Genomic DNA, 18,161 nt, shown 5'->3' on the forward strand with positions numbered 1-18,161 from the left:
ACAGTTTTATTTGAACCAAACTGAGGACTATAGCCCAGAAGACAGCCTCTCAGATAACTCTGAACTGCTCCACTGAATCATGGCACATTTTTATATCTTGTCAGAACAAAGAACATCAGACAGGTCAAGGATGCATTCCTTCAAGGTTTTAAAAAAAAAAACAAAAACAGGTCAGCATGCACACAGTCAATATGGCCTTCAGAAGAAGCTAGTCTTATCATTGAAGGAATACCAGCATTGGCATCCCAGGAAGGGAGGCATTTAAACTTTATTTTATTATTATTATTTTTTTTTGCGGTACGCGGGCCTCTCACTGTTGTGGCCTCTCCCGTTGCGGAGTACAGGCTCCGGAAGCGCAGGCTCAGCGGCCATGGCTCACGGGCCCAGCCGCTCCGCGGCATGTGGGATCTTCCCGGACCGGGGCACGAACCCATGTCCCCTGCATCGGCAGGGGGACTCTCAACCACTGCGCCACCAGGGAAGGCCTAAACTTTATTTTTAACATGGACATTCTTTACCTCTGGTCAATGCACCCTTTTCTTTAATGATTATAGCAGATGTACCATGTGTTTTTGATAGGCCACAAACAGGCTGTTTTAGCATAAAAAAGTCAAATCACGTATAAGCCAGAATGACTTCCCCATCCCTCAATATGTGAATATGAAATGCACTCATTCTTTTTTTTTTTTTTTTTTTGCCAGTTCTTATTATTTTTACTCATTCTCGACTTAACGAGTAGCCAGGTAGGCAATGTTTAATGTTTTTTTTTAAGTATGCTCATGGTAGGCAGACTAATGCCTTCCCCTCCCCTCAAGAGGTCCAGGACCTAATCTCTGGAGTATGTAAATATGTTATGTTACAGGGCGAGGGGGAATTAAAATGATAGATGGAATTATGGTTGATCATCAGCTGCCCTTGAAATGTGGAGATCATTCTGGATTATCTGAGGTTGGGAGGGTGAGATGAAACAATGTAATCACAAGGGTCCTTAAAAATGGAAGAGGGAGGCGGTAGAGATGGAGAGAGATTGAGTCAGGGTGATGCAATGTGAGAAAGAAGTTGCCGTTGCTGGCTTTGAAGACAGAAAGACCCACAAACCAAGGAATGCTGGCAGACTATGGAGTCTGGAAAGGCAAGGGAACCCATTCTTCCCCAGAGTCCCCAGAAGCAACACAGTCCTGCTGATGCCTTGATTTTTGTTTTAATATTTAAATATTTATTTGGCTGCACCGGGTCTTAGTTGCGGCACACAGTATTTTCGTTGCTACATGCGGGATCTTTAGTTGTGGCGTGTGAACTCTTAGTTGTGGCATGTGGGATTTAGTTCCCTGACCAGGGGTCGAACCCGGGCCCCCTGCATTGTGAGCGCAGGGTCTTAGCCACTGGACCACCAGGGAAGTCCCGATTCCTTGATTTTGGAGTAGCAGACACAAGTGTCAGGCTTATGGCATCCAGAAATTTTTAATAATTTGTGTTATGTTTCTCTGCTTTCAAGGGCTCATGTGATTATACTGGACTCACCCAGACAATCCTGGATATTCTTCCCATCTCAAGATCCTTAACTTAGTCCATAAAGCGGGCCATGTCAGGTAACATATTAACAGGTTCTGAGGATTAGGATGTGGGCATCTTTGGAGGACCATGATTCTGCCTACCACATTGAACTCACATGGCTATTAGCTATTTTAAAACAGGTGCTGGGACTTGCCTGGGGGTCCAGTGGGTAAGACTCTGCGCTTCCACTGCAGGGCACACGGGTTTGATCCCTGGTCAGGGAAGTAAGATCCTGCATGCCGTACAGCGCGGCCAAAACAATAAAATAAAACAGGTGCCAAAATTATAAAAGCAGAAGTTTCCACAAAGAAATCTGAACCTCTAGCTCCTCCAGGAAACACACGCAATTCAGGTTTCCTGAATGCCCGCCTGCAGGCTTGCCTCCAAGCCTTTGCACATGCTGGTCCCTCTGAAACAGAAGGGAAGGGGGCAGGGCACAACCTTTAAAAAAATGACACACATAGGACATGACAAAAACTGCTTAGAACCAACTAGGTCCAAGATGGCAGAAGATTCAACTTCCAGTGGGCCTTGAGACTCATCTTATGCTCGCTGTAATACATTAGCTAAATGACACACCCACCAGTGCCATGACAGTTCTGAGGCCAACCGTAAAATGTCAAAAAGTGGGTGGCGGCCCAATTCCTGGAAATCTCCACCCCTTCCCCCGAAATACTTGGAATAATCCTCCCACTCATTAGTCCATGAAATTACCCGGCCCATAAAAACTAACCACCCCATATTTCGGGGCCTCTCACCTTCTGAGATGGCCCACACTCTGTGGAGTGTGTTTCTCCCAAGGCTGTTCTCGCCTTTTGAGACAGACCGCATTCTATCTATGGAATATGTACATGTCTAAATAAATCCATTTCTTACCTATCACTTTGTATCTCGCTGAATTCTTTCTGCGATGAGACATAAAGAACCTGAGCTTCATTAAGTCCTGAGACCAGGTGTGTCATCTCAGTTAAAATACGGTGGGTTGGGGTTTCCGTGGTGGCGCAGTGGTTAAGAATCTGCCTGCCAATGCAGGGAACACGAGTTCGAGCCCTGGTCCGGAGAGATCCCACATGCCGAGGAGCAACTAAGCCCGTGCGCCACAACTACTGAGCCTCCGCTCTAGAGCCCGTGAGCCACAACTACTGAGCCCACGCGCCTAGAGCCCATGCTCCCCAACAAAAGAAGCCACCACAATGAGAAGCCCACGCACCACAACGAAGAGTAGCCCCACTCACCGCAACTAGAGAAAGCCCGCGCCCATCAACAGAGACCCAACACAGCCAAAAATAAATAAATACAAGAAATAAATTTAAAAAAAATACTGGGGGTTGGGACTTCCCTGGCAGTCCACTGGTTAAGATTCCACGCTTTCACTACAGGGGGTGTGGCTTTGATCCCATGTTGGGGAACTAGGATCCCCATGCCGGGTGGCACAGCCGAAAAAAGAGACCGTGGGTTCAAGTCCCAATCTGGGTTTAGGCTGGCTTCTAGTCTCGGCACGTGGGTTCAAGGTGAACCTCACGTGGGATTTGAACATTCTTTTTTTTTTTTTTTAATATTTTAAATTATTTATTTATTTGTCTGTGCCGGCCCTTAGTCATTGCTGCATGCAGGATCTTCGTTGTGGCATGCGGGATCTTTAGTTACGGCATGTGGGCTCTTAGCTGCAGCATGTGGGACCTAGTTCCCTGACCAGGGATGAAACCAGGCCCCCTGAATCGGGAGGATGGAGTCTTAACCACTAGACCACCAGGGAGGGACTCAAACATTCTTTGTTTACTGGAATGGCAAGAAACATTCCCTAACCACAAATACATTAGATTTTCTTCATTTATTTCAAAGTGAGCAAAATTTACACACAAATACTCCAAAATTGATGTTATCTCTTGCATTACAAGGACTTACAAAGAGTAGTGATACTGCAGACAGAGCTGATATAGATGTTATAACAATCACTTATAACTTACCTAGGGAGGTAAGCAGGGAGGGAGACAGAGTGAATGAACTCGACACAGATTGGTTCCATATTAACTTACAATAGCCCTATGCGGTGGGTACCATTACTGTCCCATTTTGTGTATGAGGACTAAGAACCCTGAAAAAAAGACCCTCAGAGTGAAACAACAAAGAGAAAACCTTTTACTCTCTGTCAGCAGTAGTCAGTCTGCATTGAGACTACCCTTCCGTTTGATTCTATGTGTCGTACCCATGTAGGTTGCCCCCTCCCCCCAAAATAAGGAACAGGGAGTCAACACCATGACGTGCGGGGCAAGGTAAGATCTAGACGACCTAGGGACAAGTGAGTCGGGGAGAGTACTTTTTGCGCGGCCCAGTTGAGCCAAGAAAACAGATGGTGGAGGAAGTCTCAGAATGATTCCAGACGCTAGAAAAACTTAGGTTAGGGCCTTGCGACTCGGCGTGGGGGCTGTTCCCAACCAAAACAGGACGCTGACCCGCGGGGGTCACACCCAGCCCTGGTGCGAAGCCCCAGGAGGCGGGGATGGGATGGGACCCCGGTCGCGCTCCGTCCCCGGTGCTGCGCTGGGCGAGGGTGGGAAGTGGGGGAGGCCCTCCCGGGCCCTCAGCAATTCACCGTTCACCCGCAGCGCTGACGAACCCGCCAGCACCCCACCCCACGCTCAGCCCGGAAGCCTGGCGCTGCTGCAGACTCCACTTCCCAGCGGCCCCGGCGGCGCCGCTTGGCCGTTGCCGTGGAGACCAGGCGCGCTCCGCCTACCGCGCCGGCAGCCAGAAGGCTCTGCGCGTGCGTCCGCAGCGCGCCACGGGCCAATGAGGGCTCGCGAGATTGGACTTCCGGCGTCCGGGACTGTCACTTGGCTGCCGGCGTCGGGCCACGCCGGTGACGGCCGGAGAGCGCCGGGTCGGGGCCGGTTTTGCGGAAGGGTCTGGAGACCCGAGGTGCGGGCAGTGAGGACGTGCGGGCAGCGAGGACGTGCGGGCGGAGATCCGAGGCACGGGCAGCCGAGCCCGGGGGCCCAAGGCCAGTCCCCGGCCTCAGTTTCCCGGGGTGCGGCGTGTGCGCCCCCCAAGCCACGTGCTCCGGCCTCCACGCGTCGGCCGGAGCATCCCGACGCGGCGCCCTTGACGGATTGGGAGAGAGGCCCGGAGCCTGAGCGCCCGCACCTTTCTGCAGGTTCCGATGGCGGCAGCGCAGACAGACCCGGCGCAGGTGAGTAGCGGGAACCCCAGGCCCCCACCCACCCGGATGCCTCCTTCATGGACCCGAGCCCCGATCGAGGGAGGCACTTTACCTGGACGTCTTGTCTTCCCCTCGCGCTTCGTCCTAGGCCGTGCTGTCCCGGCTGGTTGGTAGTGCACGCGTGGGATCCCCACTTCTGGCAGCTAAGGGGGTGATGAGGTGTAGAAGGAAGTTCCAAGGGGAGGGTCCCCCGTTTGCAAAAGCTGGGAGGGAAGCCTGAGTGTAGGCGCTTCCGGAACTGAGCTGCTCGGCGGGGAGAAGATACGTATGTCTGAAAGGGCAGGCCGAGGAGTTAAGACTATCCCGAGGGCACCGGGAGACTGGACATGCTTTAAGTTAACGAGTTTTTAGGGTATTCCACCTATTGTTGAGTGGAGAACAGAAGCAGAGGGGCGTGGCGGTGTGCAGGGAGGAGGCTACTGTCACAGTCCGGGCAGTGCAGGTGCGAAAAGCCGTTGGATTCTGGATAGATCTGCTGATGCATCAAGTGCGGGGTGTGCGGGAGTGTCCTGCGTGAAGGGCCAGCCTAAGGTTTTCCGCCGGAGCACCCAAAAGAATGGAGCTGCCTAGCACTTTCACAGGTCCTCCCCCAGGCAGTGGGGCCAGGATTTGGTAGCTGGTGCTGAAATTGAAAACCCTTGATTGTATCCTTGCCCTGGGACTGTGCCAGTGGCAACTGTCGCTCAATGGGACAGAGAAAAAAAGAACGGAACTGCTGTAGACAAAATTAGGAATTTGAAGGGCAAGTAGATTTCAGGGGGAAATTGGGAAGAGTCTGTGCTGTCTCAGAGTGGAGGTGTCACATGGACCTGGAATTGTAGATGTCCAAGGACAGAGTCCTGATGTTCTGAGTGAGGTAGAGCCTAGGAATCAAACTTAGGAAGAGGACATCTCACAGACTCAGCCAGGGATAGGCATGGGCAGTTAGGGCTCTAGGGAGATGAGGAATGGCTGGCAGTCCCTGGGGCTCTCAGGGGAAGTCTGGCAGGTGGCTGAGGGAAGGGAAGGTGGCAGCCACCTGAGGAGGAAATAGAGGGGGCCTGGCTATGAAGGGAGGAGGGAAATGGCTTCTTGTGTGCCCACCAGATCCTTGGCGCCACCCCTGTGGCAGCTGGAGGGGATCAGCCAGTCCTTCAGGTTCAAAGAGCAGCCTTGAAATGTCAGGCAAGTTCAGCAGGAGAGGGCATCCCTACAGGGATGGGCATGTCCTGGGGGCTCTGCAGCTGGGACTTGTACAGTTACTTATGCAAGAGCAATGAGAGCACCTTTGGGGAGGCTCAGCTTGTGCAAAGGCTGGAGAATGAGTGGACGCCAGGGGCTGACCTTGGTGTGGCAGAAGGCCAGGGGCTTCCTCTGGCTGCCTTGTGTAGAGTGGCCAGGTCGGGTTAAAGAGGCATCTACGGCCTAGATGGGGAAGGGGGAGGGGGAGGGGTCCAGAGAGGTGAGGGAAGGCCCATCTGCAGAGCCTTGTGGGAGGAGGGTGAGCATCTGAGGGACACGAGCGGAGGTAGCCTTTGGGGCACGGAGCTGGGTCTTGGTTCACACAGCTATAGCTTAGATCATGTCCATCTTCCAACTCTCTTAGGGCCTAATGGCCTTTGAAGACGTGGCTGTGTACTTCTCCCGGGAGGAGTGGGGGCTCCTGGATGCAGCCCAGAGGGCTCTGTACCGCCGTGTGATGCTGGAGAACTTCACCCTCCTGGCCTCGCTGGGTAAGCCCTGGGTCCTCCATGGGGAGCTCATGTGTTGCCAGGCTAGGCTGCCAGCACTAACCTCTTGCGCCCGGCGGCCTGTGAGCAGCCACATGTCCTCTGGCTGAGTGTCCCTGTTAGCTGTGGTGCCTCTGTGCTCAGTCCCCTTCGGGTGCTGCCAACACGGTTCTCCTCACAGGAACCATCGAGCTGCTCTGAGATCCCTGCCCTGTGATGTGACCTCGGGTATCCTTGGTTGCACAGATGATGCCGTCCGTGGCCCACGAAGCCCTGACTCCTGCCATCTGCCAGGGGTGACCCCTCACTTGCTTGTCTTCTCTCACAGGACTCTCTGTCTCCCGACCCCACGTGGTCATCCAGCTTGAGTGTGGCAAGGAGCCCTGGGTTCTCAATGGGACAGATGTGACCCTGGCCAGGAATGCCCAGAGGAGGCCGAGCCCTGGTGAGTGGGGGCTCAGGGGTGTGAGCTTGGGGCCAACCTATGGCCAAGCTTCTGTCCACCTTCCCTCCTGGATGCTCTCCTCTCCAGCTTCCCACCCGACCGACTCCTTTCACCATCAGCCTCTTCTGGAGGCTCCAGCTTTGGCTGCCCTTGAAGGGGAGCTCCAAGGGCCACCCCCAGGCCGTGGTGAGACCTGCTCAGAATCCCACCCTCAGCCAATCTGTGTGGCCTCAGACCCTGCCCGTCTTCCCTCACCACCTCATCTGTGGGGCCGTTTGTTCACGTGTTCATCGTTGAGCACTTGCAGTGGCCAGTCCCGTTCGCGGCACTGGGGACACAGCCTTGCCCAGCCCGCTCCTGGTCCTGCCTTTGTGGGGTTGACCCTGCTAGGGGAGAGGCAGTCAGCAAGCAGAGTTGGTGAGTAAAAGCTGTTCCCTCAGGTAGCCATCAGTGTAAGGGGCAAAGCCACCTGGGGAGTGCCCTGGGGACGGGCTCCGTGCAGGAAGGGAGTCTGGCCCCAGCTCCTCTCCCCAGCCTCCACGGCCGGTCCCGCGGGGCCCCTTGCCTACCCACGCGGCCTGTCTGGGTGACCCAGGCGTCCACCGTTTCTGGTCCTTCAGCTTCCCCTCATCTGGCAGAGGACAGAGATGTTTCTGGAGAAGCAGCATTGCCAGGGCCCTTCCAGGACGGCCCCCCTCTGGCACCGACTAGGGTTCTCCCCAGCGCTGGTGCCTCTGAGTGTGGGAAAAGCCTGGAGGGTCGGCGCGGCGTGTCCCCCTCTCGGGAGAGGAAACCCACAGGGGTGTCTGTGATCTACTGGGAAAGCGGCGAGGCCAGCGTCAGCCTGCGGCTGACCTCTTCTCTGCGGGCCCCACCCGGGGAGAAGGCCCTCGCAGACCACCCTGCACCAGGCAAGCAGCCGAGGGCATCGGAGCGGCAGAAGCTGTACGCATGCGAGGCCCCGGGGAGAGCCTTCCCGGGCGCCCCAGAGGCTCAGGGGGACCGAGGAATGGGTGAGGCTTGGCGCGAGCCTCAGAGACTGCTTGCTGTCTCAGAGCCCCCGACCTGGGCCGAACTGGGCGAGGCCCTGCACGCTGGCCCCGGCCTCCTCTCTGGGGAGAAGCCCTTCGAGTGCAGGGCGTGCAGCAAGGTGTTCGTGAAGAGCTCGGACCTGCTGAAGCACCTGCGCACCCACACCGGGGAGCGGCCGTACGAGTGCGCGCAGTGCGGCAAGGCCTTCAGCCAGACGTCGCACCTGACGCAGCACCAGCGCATCCACAGCGGAGAGACTCCCTACACGTGCCCGGCCTGCGGCCAGGCCTTCCGGCACAGCTCCTCGCTGGTGCGGCACCAGCGCATCCACACGGCCGAGAAGGCCTTCCGCTGTGCCGAGTGCGGCAAGGCCTTCAGCCACCGCTCCAACCTCAGCCAGCACCGCAAGATCCACGCCGGGGGCCGGCCCTACGCGTGCACGCGCTGTGGCCGCAGCTTCTGCCGCAACTCGCACCTGATCCAGCACGAGCGCACGCACACGGGCGAGAAGCCCTTCGCCTGCGCGCTCTGCGGGGCCGCCTTCAGCCAGGGCTCGTCGCTCTTCAAGCACCGGCGCGTGCACACCGGCGAGAAGCCCTTCGCCTGCGCGCAGTGCGGCCGCGCCTTCAGCCACAGCTCCAACCTCAGGCAGCACCGGCTGCTGCACACGGGAGAGCGGCCTTTCCGTTGCTCGGACTGCGGCAAGGCCTTCGCCAAGGGCGCTGTGCTGCTCAGCCACCGACGCATCCACACGGGCGAGAAGCCCTTCGTGTGCGCACAGTGCGGCCGCGCCTTCCGCGAGCGCCCGGCCCTTTTCCACCACCAGAGGCTCCACACCGGTGAGAAGCCAGCGCGGCGGCCCCGGGCCAGCCCGCTCCCCCAGGCCAGGCCTCCTTCGGGGGCATCGTGTGAAGGCACACTGGGGAGGGAAGCCGGGCCCACTGCTGCCTCAGGCCCAGCCACGGTTCCGAAGACGGCTGAGCCTTGAGGTCGCAGCCCCGACCTTCCCCGGCCTGTTGTGAGTCCCTTCCATGGGTACGGGGCCCCGCCCTCTGCAGAGCCACGCTGTGGAGAAGCTCTGCGCGTGCACTGCCATTCCCCCTGCACGTGGTGACAAGATTTGCCTCTTGTCAGCCACAGCTCACTCCTCCAGGCCCAAGCGGTCACGCTGAACAAAGGCCAGGGGGAGGCCAGCATGGTGCTGCCAGTTCGCCCATATTTTGACTGTGCGCGCGAACGGGAAGCGCTGGGGCGGGGTGGAGGTGGTCCTGAGAACTTTCTGAGGTTTACACCCAACCTGCAGGGTCTGTGTGGAACCTCTCCACCCCTACCCCCAGCGTATTCCCCCAGCCCTCAGTTCATCCAGGGCTTCCTGGGAACAGGCCCAGAAGACAGGAAGTCATGGGGGAGGCAGGTACTGGCTTCGGACAAGTGGCTGGGCTCTGAGCCTCAGCTCCCTCCTCTAGGGAAGAGAAAGGATTCAGCCCTGCAGAGGGTATTTGCAGCACCCTGACAGGCAGCATCTTGATAAGGGCCAATACGTGCCAACCGCCAGCCCCCGCTCTGAGCGCTGCACAGTTTCTCCTGACAGCTCTGTGAGGTGGCTGCTGTGGCTAGTATCCCCACTTCTCAGATGAGGAGACTGAGGCACAGAGAGGGGACGTGAGTTGCACAACAGCAGGGCCACAGGCCCAGCATCCAGAGGGCTCCCCACTTTGCCCCCACACTTAGCCTGCCAGCCCTGAGGGCTGGGTGAAGGCTGCGTGGCTTGCTCACGGCGGACCCTCAGGAGGTGGAGGAGGGTGGGGGCGGGAAGTCCCCGGGTGAAGGACGGAGCTTGAGTGATGGTTCCCCAGCTGTGCTGGTGCATTCAGAGTGCGGTCCAAGCCTCAGCTTCGGCCGTGTCCTGTTGCTACCAAAGTCAGCGATACAGCAGCCTTTCCATCCCCACTGCCTTGACTGGAGGTGACCGTAACAACAGGTGCAGAGGAGACAAGATGGGGCTGCTTGATTCTCGGGTCCAGTGGCCACGTGCCTGCCATTACCTAAGGCTGTGTGTGGCGCCCTCCCAAGATCCCCTCCCCAGTGTGACATAACCCACAGGGTGGGGACACTGAGGCAGACAAGTTAGGTGGGGGCCTGGTTGGCTTCTTGTGGCCTTCAGCAGACAAGCCCCATCTCCACCTTGGGCCTCACCCGCAGGGAAGTTAATGGTGTTTTTACTGGGGGTAAAAAAAGACTAGAACTTACAGCTTGGAATGGATGGACATTGTAAATTCTTGCATGGCACTGTGTAGGTCCACAGCCTCAGCCTCCAGGTCATGGTGCAGAAGGTTTTAACAATACAGAGTCCAGAGAGGCTCTCTAATAAAGGTTTCTTTTTAAAAACGTGAGTGGTAGCAGCCTGAAACCGGTTTCATCCCAGCACGATGCAAACGTGTCATCACACAGCTGCAGGGACTTGACTTCAACCCTGGTCCCTTTGAGAGGCCTCAGGGTAGAGGTGCAGCCTGTCTGCAGCATCGAAGGTCTGTGTCCCCTTGGCAGCCAAGAGACGTGGACAGGGTGGGGCTGCCCCAAGCAGCAGCTCTGTTGGGACATGAGCCTTTGTGGATCCAGGCCTTGGAATCTGAGGCAGGGGGCACACGTGGAGACCCGAAAGGTTGACCCCAACCCAGCGGGTGCTCCCGTTCAATCACCTCAAAGACCTCGCAGGTATCTGCCATTGCCAAAGAACAGAGACGTGACACCCCCAACTGTCCACCTGCCAACAGGTTCCGCCCCTGAAACCTCCCAAATTCCTGCAAGGAAAGGAGACAAGGGGTAGGGAGAAGAGTCACACAGGGCCAGGCTCCCCAAAACTCCTCAAGCGCAGGTCCTCTGAGCATTGTCCACCCCTCTTGGGGCCCATCCTCTCTCTTGAGCTGGTCCGTGCCCTGGCCTCGCCCTATTTCATCTTCCCCCAGGCTGGCCCCCATGAGGGATTCTTGAGCAGCTCACTTCAGGGTCAGTGTGGTTGGCTGTGAGATGCAGACAAACACCACAGAGCTTACAGAAGGCTACTGTAGGGAGCCCATGGGATTCAGGAGCAGAGGAGTGTTGAACACCAAGTGGATGCCCAGAGAGTCACTTGCAACCTTTTTCGCACCTTGGACAGAAGCTGGGCCTGGTGCTCTATCCTGTCTCCCCACCAGCCTCCTCCCTGCTTCACTGAGCCTTTCCTGCCTGTGTGCTTGGCCCCTACTATCCCTCCTTTCCTCCACCCTCCTCGAGTCCACCCTCCCAGCACCAGGGGTGGTCAGAGGCTCCAGCCCTGTTCCTGTGGGAACAGCAACCATGAGCACCCACCTTCCCCCATGTCTTGGCCCCTAAGTTGTCCTCCCCCAAACCTTTTTGATCATGTTGGGCCACGTCCTGCCAGCCTGACCCTTCCACTCAACCGTGAACGGGTCATGACTATAAAAGGTATCCATGGGCTTTCTGGGTCAAGATGACGGACTGAACACATGCATCTCACTTGGTCCAGAAGCCCACTGAAACCACAGAGAGCCCTTAAAGCAAACCCTTGAGAATTCCCTGGCGGTCCAGTGGTTAGGACTCTGCGCTTCCACTGCAGGGGGCTCGGGTTCGATCCCTGGTTGGGGAGCTAGGATTCCGCAAGCGGCACGGCCAATAAATTAACTATAACACAAACCTACAAATATGAGGATGGTAAAAGAGGAGGCAGCGGCATTCTGAAGCTAGAAGTAGTTGGGGGGGGGGGTGGGAGAGCTGTCACTGATTTGGGGAAAGCCAAATGCTGAGTTGGCGCTGGCGGAAGTGGAAGGAGATTCCATCAGGCTTACGCTGCAGAATTCCAGAAGGCTTGAAAACCAGCAGCCCCCTGGAAGGGGAGACCCAAAACAAAGACGACTGAGTGGGAGCTCCTGGAGAAGCTGTTAGAGCTCCAGCTCTTCCCACAGGGTAGATGGTGGAAGAGTCCTTTCTGGGGAATCCGAACAGTCCCAGAGAAAAAATCAAATCCCTGGTAGCCAGGGATTCCTAGGTATTAGAAGAAACTCAAACAGGCAGGCAGATGCACCTTAGGATCGAAATAATAAGTCATTGTTCAGCCATTTGATGTGTGGAAGCAAAACACCCTGACCCACAGTCAGATTTTAAAAACAATAACATCGTCTACTGATATATACTAGTTCTGGTCCCCAAAGTAAATAAAAGGCTGAACACGTCCCATAATTCTGGACAAAAACCTCCAGCCCTCACTTTGCAGTACTGATCTAGCTGAAGGCATGTCTGAGACTCTGAGGGTATAAATCATGGAACAGTTTCTTCATCAGGAGATGGGTGCCTGCTGTCCACCCCCCGCCCCTGCAGGGCGCTCAGCAGTGGTCGAATGAAGGACCCCAGCACCATCCTCGCTGGAGAAATGCCCGGGGATGGCGGAGAAAGCCCGTGGCTTAGGCCAGCCTTCCCGGTAGGTCCCTGCTTCCTCCTAGGACCTCGGGCCGTTGTCTTGGAAACAGCTGGAGCAGGTTGGTTACGCTCCAGGGGTTACCAAGGCGTCCGCCGGGCGACCAGAAAGAAGCCTCAGGTAGGGCTCTGGGGGAGGAGCCTAGGCGTAGCGCCAACCCTGATTGACCGAAAGGTCACGCTCCTCCCCATCCGTCACCTCCTGCCAATAGGCGCCGGGCCTGTTGTGCACATGCGCAGGATTCGAAGGTACCATACGTCTCCGCCGTTGGTGAGTCCTAGGGTGCGATACAAAGGAAGAGCGGCTGCCGGGGAGGGGAGGGAGTCCCCCAAACCCTGCGACTCTGCAGATTCCTCTCGGAGGCATGGGGCGCCTCTCAGTCGTGAGAGGCCTCCGAAAATGATCATCTACTGGCGGAGGCCGCGCCTGTCCCTGTTTTGCTGAGGCTCATGGGAAATGTAGTCCGAAGGGAGGGGGTGGTGCTGCCTTCGGAGCAGACGTGTGATTGGCCAGGGCGGCGTCGCCAGGGCAACGCGCGAGGGGCTGACCGCTGGGTCCGGGGAGAGGCGCGCGGGACCGTGTGGGCCCACTTACCCGAAGTGGCCTCGGGTGGCCGAGGTGAGCACCGGCCGGCTGGGTGGACGTGGCCTTTCCACTACCTCCCGACGTGCCCCACCTCCGAGCCTTCTCCCGGGCCCCTCCTCCCTTCCGCAGCCCCGTTCCTCTCCTTCGGGAAGACCTGCCCCCCTTTCCTCTGTGGAAGGCGGACTCCAGGAGTCAGACCTAGTCCAGCCTATCGGACAGGACCCCCCACCCCCAAAGTGGGCGTGTTTCACTCCAGACCCTCTGCAGGGCCGGGACACAGTTGCCCGTCCACCGCTCCACGCAACTCGTGATTCCGTTTTGCTTTGCTTCTGCATTTCACACGCACGGTCCATACCGTGTGAGTCATGCACAGCTCTCCGCGGTCAGCGAGCACGGTGTCTCGGGGTCCACATCAGCCCTTGCCTCGAGCCGTGGCGCAAGCCAGCCCCTCAGGGTGCCCCACTTGGGTCAGCGTGTCCCAGAGATGGTGGGGACAGGCAGCCTGGCCCCAGTTCTCACCCTGGATCACGGCCCCACCGCCTCCCTGGCTACCCCCTTTCTCCGCCGCGGGGACACCTGCCGGGGCTCCTCAGCCTGACCCTGGAAGCCTGTGCTAACTCCTCTTGCCTGCGCTCCAGCATCATCTCCCGACAGACAGTTCCCTGCAGTTTCCTGGAAGCTCCACTGGCAACTTGCCTCCAACTGTCAGTTCCTTCTGCTCTCAGTTCCAGCTCCTGTGACCCCTCCCTCCATGAAGCTTTCCCCAATTCAGCCGCAAGCATCCCCACACCACGGTCCTCTCTGTCACAGCCTCAGCCCCCTGGGCTGGGCCTCTCTGCACGGTGCCTTACCCTGGCTGTGGCCTTGTGGCTAGCACCCTGACCCCTCCTTTTCTGCAGGTCCCCTTTGTTGGCTCCAAGAAGACTCCCGGCACAACAATGCCATCCCCACTGGGCCCCCCGAGTCTGCCCTCTGTGGACCCCGAGGCCACCCTGGAGGATCCTGAGGCAGCACGCCAGCGCTTCCGGGGCTTCTGCTACCAGGAGGTGGCCGGTCCCCGCGAGGCCTTGGCCCAGCTCCGGGAGCTCTGCCGCCAGTGGCTGCGGCCCGAGGTGCACTCCAAGGAGCAGATGCTGGAGCTGCTGGTGCTGGAGCAGTTCCTGGGCGCGCTGCCCCCTGAGATCCAGGCCTGGGTGCGGGGACAGCAACCAGGCAGCCCTGAGGAGGCCACTGTCCTGGTCGAGGGCCTGCAGCATGACCCTGGGCAGCTTCTGGGCTGGGTGAGTGTGGTGGTGTTGGCTTCTTGGAGGGACAGAGAGACTAGCGCCCCGATGACTTGCCTCTCCCCCTCAGATTACAGCACATGTCCTGAAGCAAGCGGTGCTCCCAGCCACACAGAACACAGAGGAGTCTGTGGGGAGCTCCCACCCTTCAGGGACAGTGGAGCCCCGAAAGGCAGCCTCTTGGGAGGGGTCCAAGGATGCCCAGTTGGAGGAGAATGTCCAGCTCAGCTGCAGCGTGAAGGAGGAGCCTGATGGCTACGGGCAGGAGACAGGTGAGAGCGGGGGTGCGCGAGGGCTGGGGCCTCCTTGAGAGAGTGCGAACGTCCCCAGCTAGGGCGGGGAACCCAGGTGAGGTTGTGCTGGAGCTGGGGGCTCCTGGAGGGAGTGCGGGTGTCCCCCCCTGGGAGCGGGACCTGCAGGGACTGCAGACTCCAGAGCGGGGTCCCCGGGAGGCCGGAGGGAAGGGCTGGCTGGCTGCCTGCTTGCTATGTGCCTGGTACACACAGAGGACTCCTCCCTGCTGCCGAGGAGGGCCCAGGCTGCGACGCCAGCGCCAGCTCCTCGCCTGCTCTGGATCACGTGGGAGCCCCTGACCCCTGTCTGCCTTGCTTCCTAGCACCGTCCAGCCCCCCACATCCAGCCCGGTCCCATGAGGGGCCTGCTGAACAACAGGAACCGACCTCCGTGCCCTTTCAGCCACCCAGGATTCAGGTGAGCAGCCCCTGGTGACAGGTGCAGGCCCACAGGGGGAGGAGAGTGTCCTGCCAGTTGTCCAGGCTCCTTGGCCAGCACTTCTTGTGCTCTTTGCTCCCCCAAAGTGGAGTTGGTATCAGGGTACCCCCTGCAGGTCCTGGGGGGCAGGGGGACAGACCAGTGCCTGGAAAGGATTTTGGCCTCAGGTAGCTGGGATTCTGGTTTAGAGTGATTGGAACTGGCAGGGGTTGGCTTCCCACTTACAGAGAAGCCAGTTAGGGTGTTGACAGCTCCCAGCAGTTCTGAGCTGGCACCTGGGGAGGGGACAGGATGACCAGGAAAGCCTGAGTGCCACGCAGCAGTCTGGCCTCCCCTGCACCCCTGAGATCAGAGTGGAGACAATCTTCCCAGGAAATGCCCACAGCTCCCCCTCTGCCCGGGCTTTTCTCCAAGGCCAACCAGCCCTCAGCTGCGACCAGCTGGGCATGGAAGCCCCTGCCACCCAGCGGGCTTGGTTCCTGAGTGTGGGCGGCAGGGGTCTTGTCCTCTCCCAGCGACACTTCCTAATCCACTCCACACTGAGAAGTCGCCCAGGACCCAGCCGCAGCCTGAAGGCCGTGGTTGCTTCCACCCCCGGCACCCAGGAGCCAGCCCAGCCATGTCCTGAGTGGGAGGCTGTGCCTGGCCTCCCTGCAGCCCGGTCCCCACAGCCAGGGATGCTGAGGCCCGTGACACTTCCCCAAGGAGGATCTCCATTACTCTTGAAACCAGAGGCCTGGGAGACGTGCTTGGGGTCCCTGCATTCCCCTGGCCTTTTGCTTTCGGTGCAGCACACACTGTTCAAGGCCCATCCTTGATGGGTCCTCAGCTTCCATCTGTGCGTCCAGAACATGGGGTGGGGCAGCTGAGGGGGACTGGTGCATCCCCCAGGTGAGCCAGAAGGCAGCTCCCTTCCTGGCCCTGCATCCCCAGCGCTCACAGGTTCCCATCTCAGCTTCCTCTTTAGCCCCACCCCCAGGCAGGTGAGGGTGGTTTACCTGCCGCTCCCCAGGTGATTAACAAGGCTGGGCCCATGGGATGGGCCGGGTGGGGTGCGGGGTAGACGGGCCTTCTGTGGGTGATGGGCCGCGTCACTGCAGGAGGAGTGGGGGCTCCTGGACCGGTCACAGAAGGAGGTGTACTGGGACGCGATGCTGCAGAAGTACGGCACGGTGGTCTCCCTGGGTGAGGACCCCTCTCCTCCGGGTCCTTGCACGCACCTTGCCTCCCGGCGCTTCCCAATCCGCACCCTGGCCACCCGCCGGGGCCCCCACCCCTGTCCCTCATTTGTGCGAACACCTCACGCCCCCATGCCAGGGCTGGCGCCTGATGGGCCCCCGACCCCAGCAGGGTTGCCGTGTCCCCTGCCGGAGGCGCGCACTGAGCCGGAGCCGGAGGCGCTGAGCACCGGATCCGAGGGAGCGAGAAGCCTCCTCCCGGGTGAGTGGCCTCCCGCTCCCCGGTGGCGACGGGGGCGGGGGGGCGGGGAGCCCAGGCCGCCCCGCGCCTGGGGGGCTGCTGGCGGAGTCACCAGGCGACCAGGCTCTGCCACCTCTGGCCCCCCACCAGGAGGAGAGAGCGAGAGCTCCCGAGAGGGCCGGCCCGGCTGCCCGGAGGCCCCGCCGCCCGCGCGGAGCAAGCCCTACACGTGCGCGCAGTGCGGCCGCACCTTCGACTGGAAGTCGGTGTTCGTCATCCACCGCCGCGCGCACGCGGGCGGCCCGGGCGCCGAGAAGCAGCCGGTGGGGCCGCCCCGGCGCGCGCTCCCGGGCCCGCGCAGCTACGCCTGCGAGGAGTGCGGCCGCAGCTTCAGCTGGAAGTCGCAGCTGGTCATCCACCGCAAGGGCCACGCCGGCCAGCGGCGCCACTTCTGCGGCGACTGCGGCCACAGCTTCGACTGGAAGTCCCAGCTGGTCATCCACCGCAAGAGCCACCGGCCCGAGGCCCCGTGAGCGCAGGAGGGGCGCCTCGCCGGGGCCCCGGGCCCAGCCCGCCCCTGCTACTCCACTCCGCCGCAGCCTGGAGAGCTGGAGGCCGCCCAGGCCAGAAGTCAGAGTCCCAGGAGGGTCCCCCACCCCCGATCAGTCTCCCCCGCAAAGCCGCGGCTCCCTCCCCTCCTGTCTCGCCCACCCCGCCTTTCAGAGAGAGAGGCCTGGGCTCCAGTGCACCGACCCACCGGACCCGCGGCGGCCAGGTGGCTTCCAAACCCCTTCCTGTGACATGGTGCAGGCCGGTGCAGGAAGCCCAGGAGAGCACAGCCTACTTCTGTGTGCAGGCAGGTGGAAGGCTACTGTGCGTTTTAGATTTTTAACAAATTCCAGTTTTCTCCTGGAGAAGCTTCTGCGTGAGAATCCTGATCTCTGGTCTCTGCTGCTCGGATCAGCAGCCCCTGCCCTTCCTGCCCGGCAGTTGGAGCTTCAGAGCTGCCTGCCCACGAGCAGGTCGGTGTCCGGCTTACCTGTTCCTCGGCCACACACATCACTCCCTGGCCTTGTCCTTCCAGCTGTCGAGTCCCAGCCTGAACGGACGTTAAGGGGACTTCTTTCCAAGTCTGGATGGACAAACGTGGCGTCTGAGAACAGATGTGACTTAGGCCACGCATGCTGGCAGGTGAGTGAGTCACAGCAGGAGGGCGGAGGATCGGCCGCCTGCTGCCCACGGCAGTCCGTCTGTGGGCATTCAGGACTTTGGCCAGTGTGCTGTACTACTTTCCTACTGCTGCTCTAACGAGCTCGGTGGCCTGAAACAACACAAAACTCACTCTCTTAGGACTCTGAACTGGGTCTCGCTGGGCCCAGTCAAGGTGTCAGCACGGCTGGTTCCTCCTGAAGGCTCGAAGGGGGGAATCCACTTTAAGGCTTTTTCTAGCTTGTAGAGGCTGCCACGTTCCTCGGTGGTGGCGCCTTCCTCCATCTTAAAAGCCAGCAGTGGATGGTTAAGTCTCATGCTGCCTCCCCCTTGTCAGGACCCTCAGGGTTACATCTACGGCTCCCCTGGTAACCCGTGATGATCTCCCCATCTCGGGGTCACATCTCATCCATGCCCCACCTACACACCTGATCTCATCTGCAAAATCCCTTCTGCATGTGAGACAGCATTCACAGGTTCCAGGGATTAGGACATGGGTGTC

The 18,161-nt window shown here is 59.2% G+C and overlaps 1 protein-coding gene across 1 annotated transcript; it reads left to right on the forward strand.

Moving 5' to 3' along the window:
• Positions 1–12,656: 12,656 nt before the first annotated feature.
• On the forward strand, positions 12,657–16,983 carry ZNF446 (zinc finger protein 446; the record flags this gene model as incomplete). Its single annotated transcript, XM_082863089.1, has 6 exons — positions 12,657–12,701; positions 13,916–14,296; positions 14,370–14,571; positions 14,916–15,010; positions 16,132–16,216; positions 16,379–16,983. Exons 1-6 carry the CDS (start codon positions 12,663–12,665, stop codon positions 16,981–16,983), a joined length of 1,407 nt encoding a protein of 468 aa, XP_082719215.1. The 5' UTR covers positions 12,657–12,662.
• Positions 16,984–18,161: the final 1,178 nt, after the last annotated feature.

Source organism: Leucopleurus acutus, assembly GCF_964270905.1.
Source record: "Leucopleurus acutus genome assembly, chromosome: 20".
In the NCBI taxonomy this organism is placed as follows: Eukaryota; Metazoa; Chordata; class Mammalia; order Artiodactyla; family Delphinidae; genus Leucopleurus; species Leucopleurus acutus.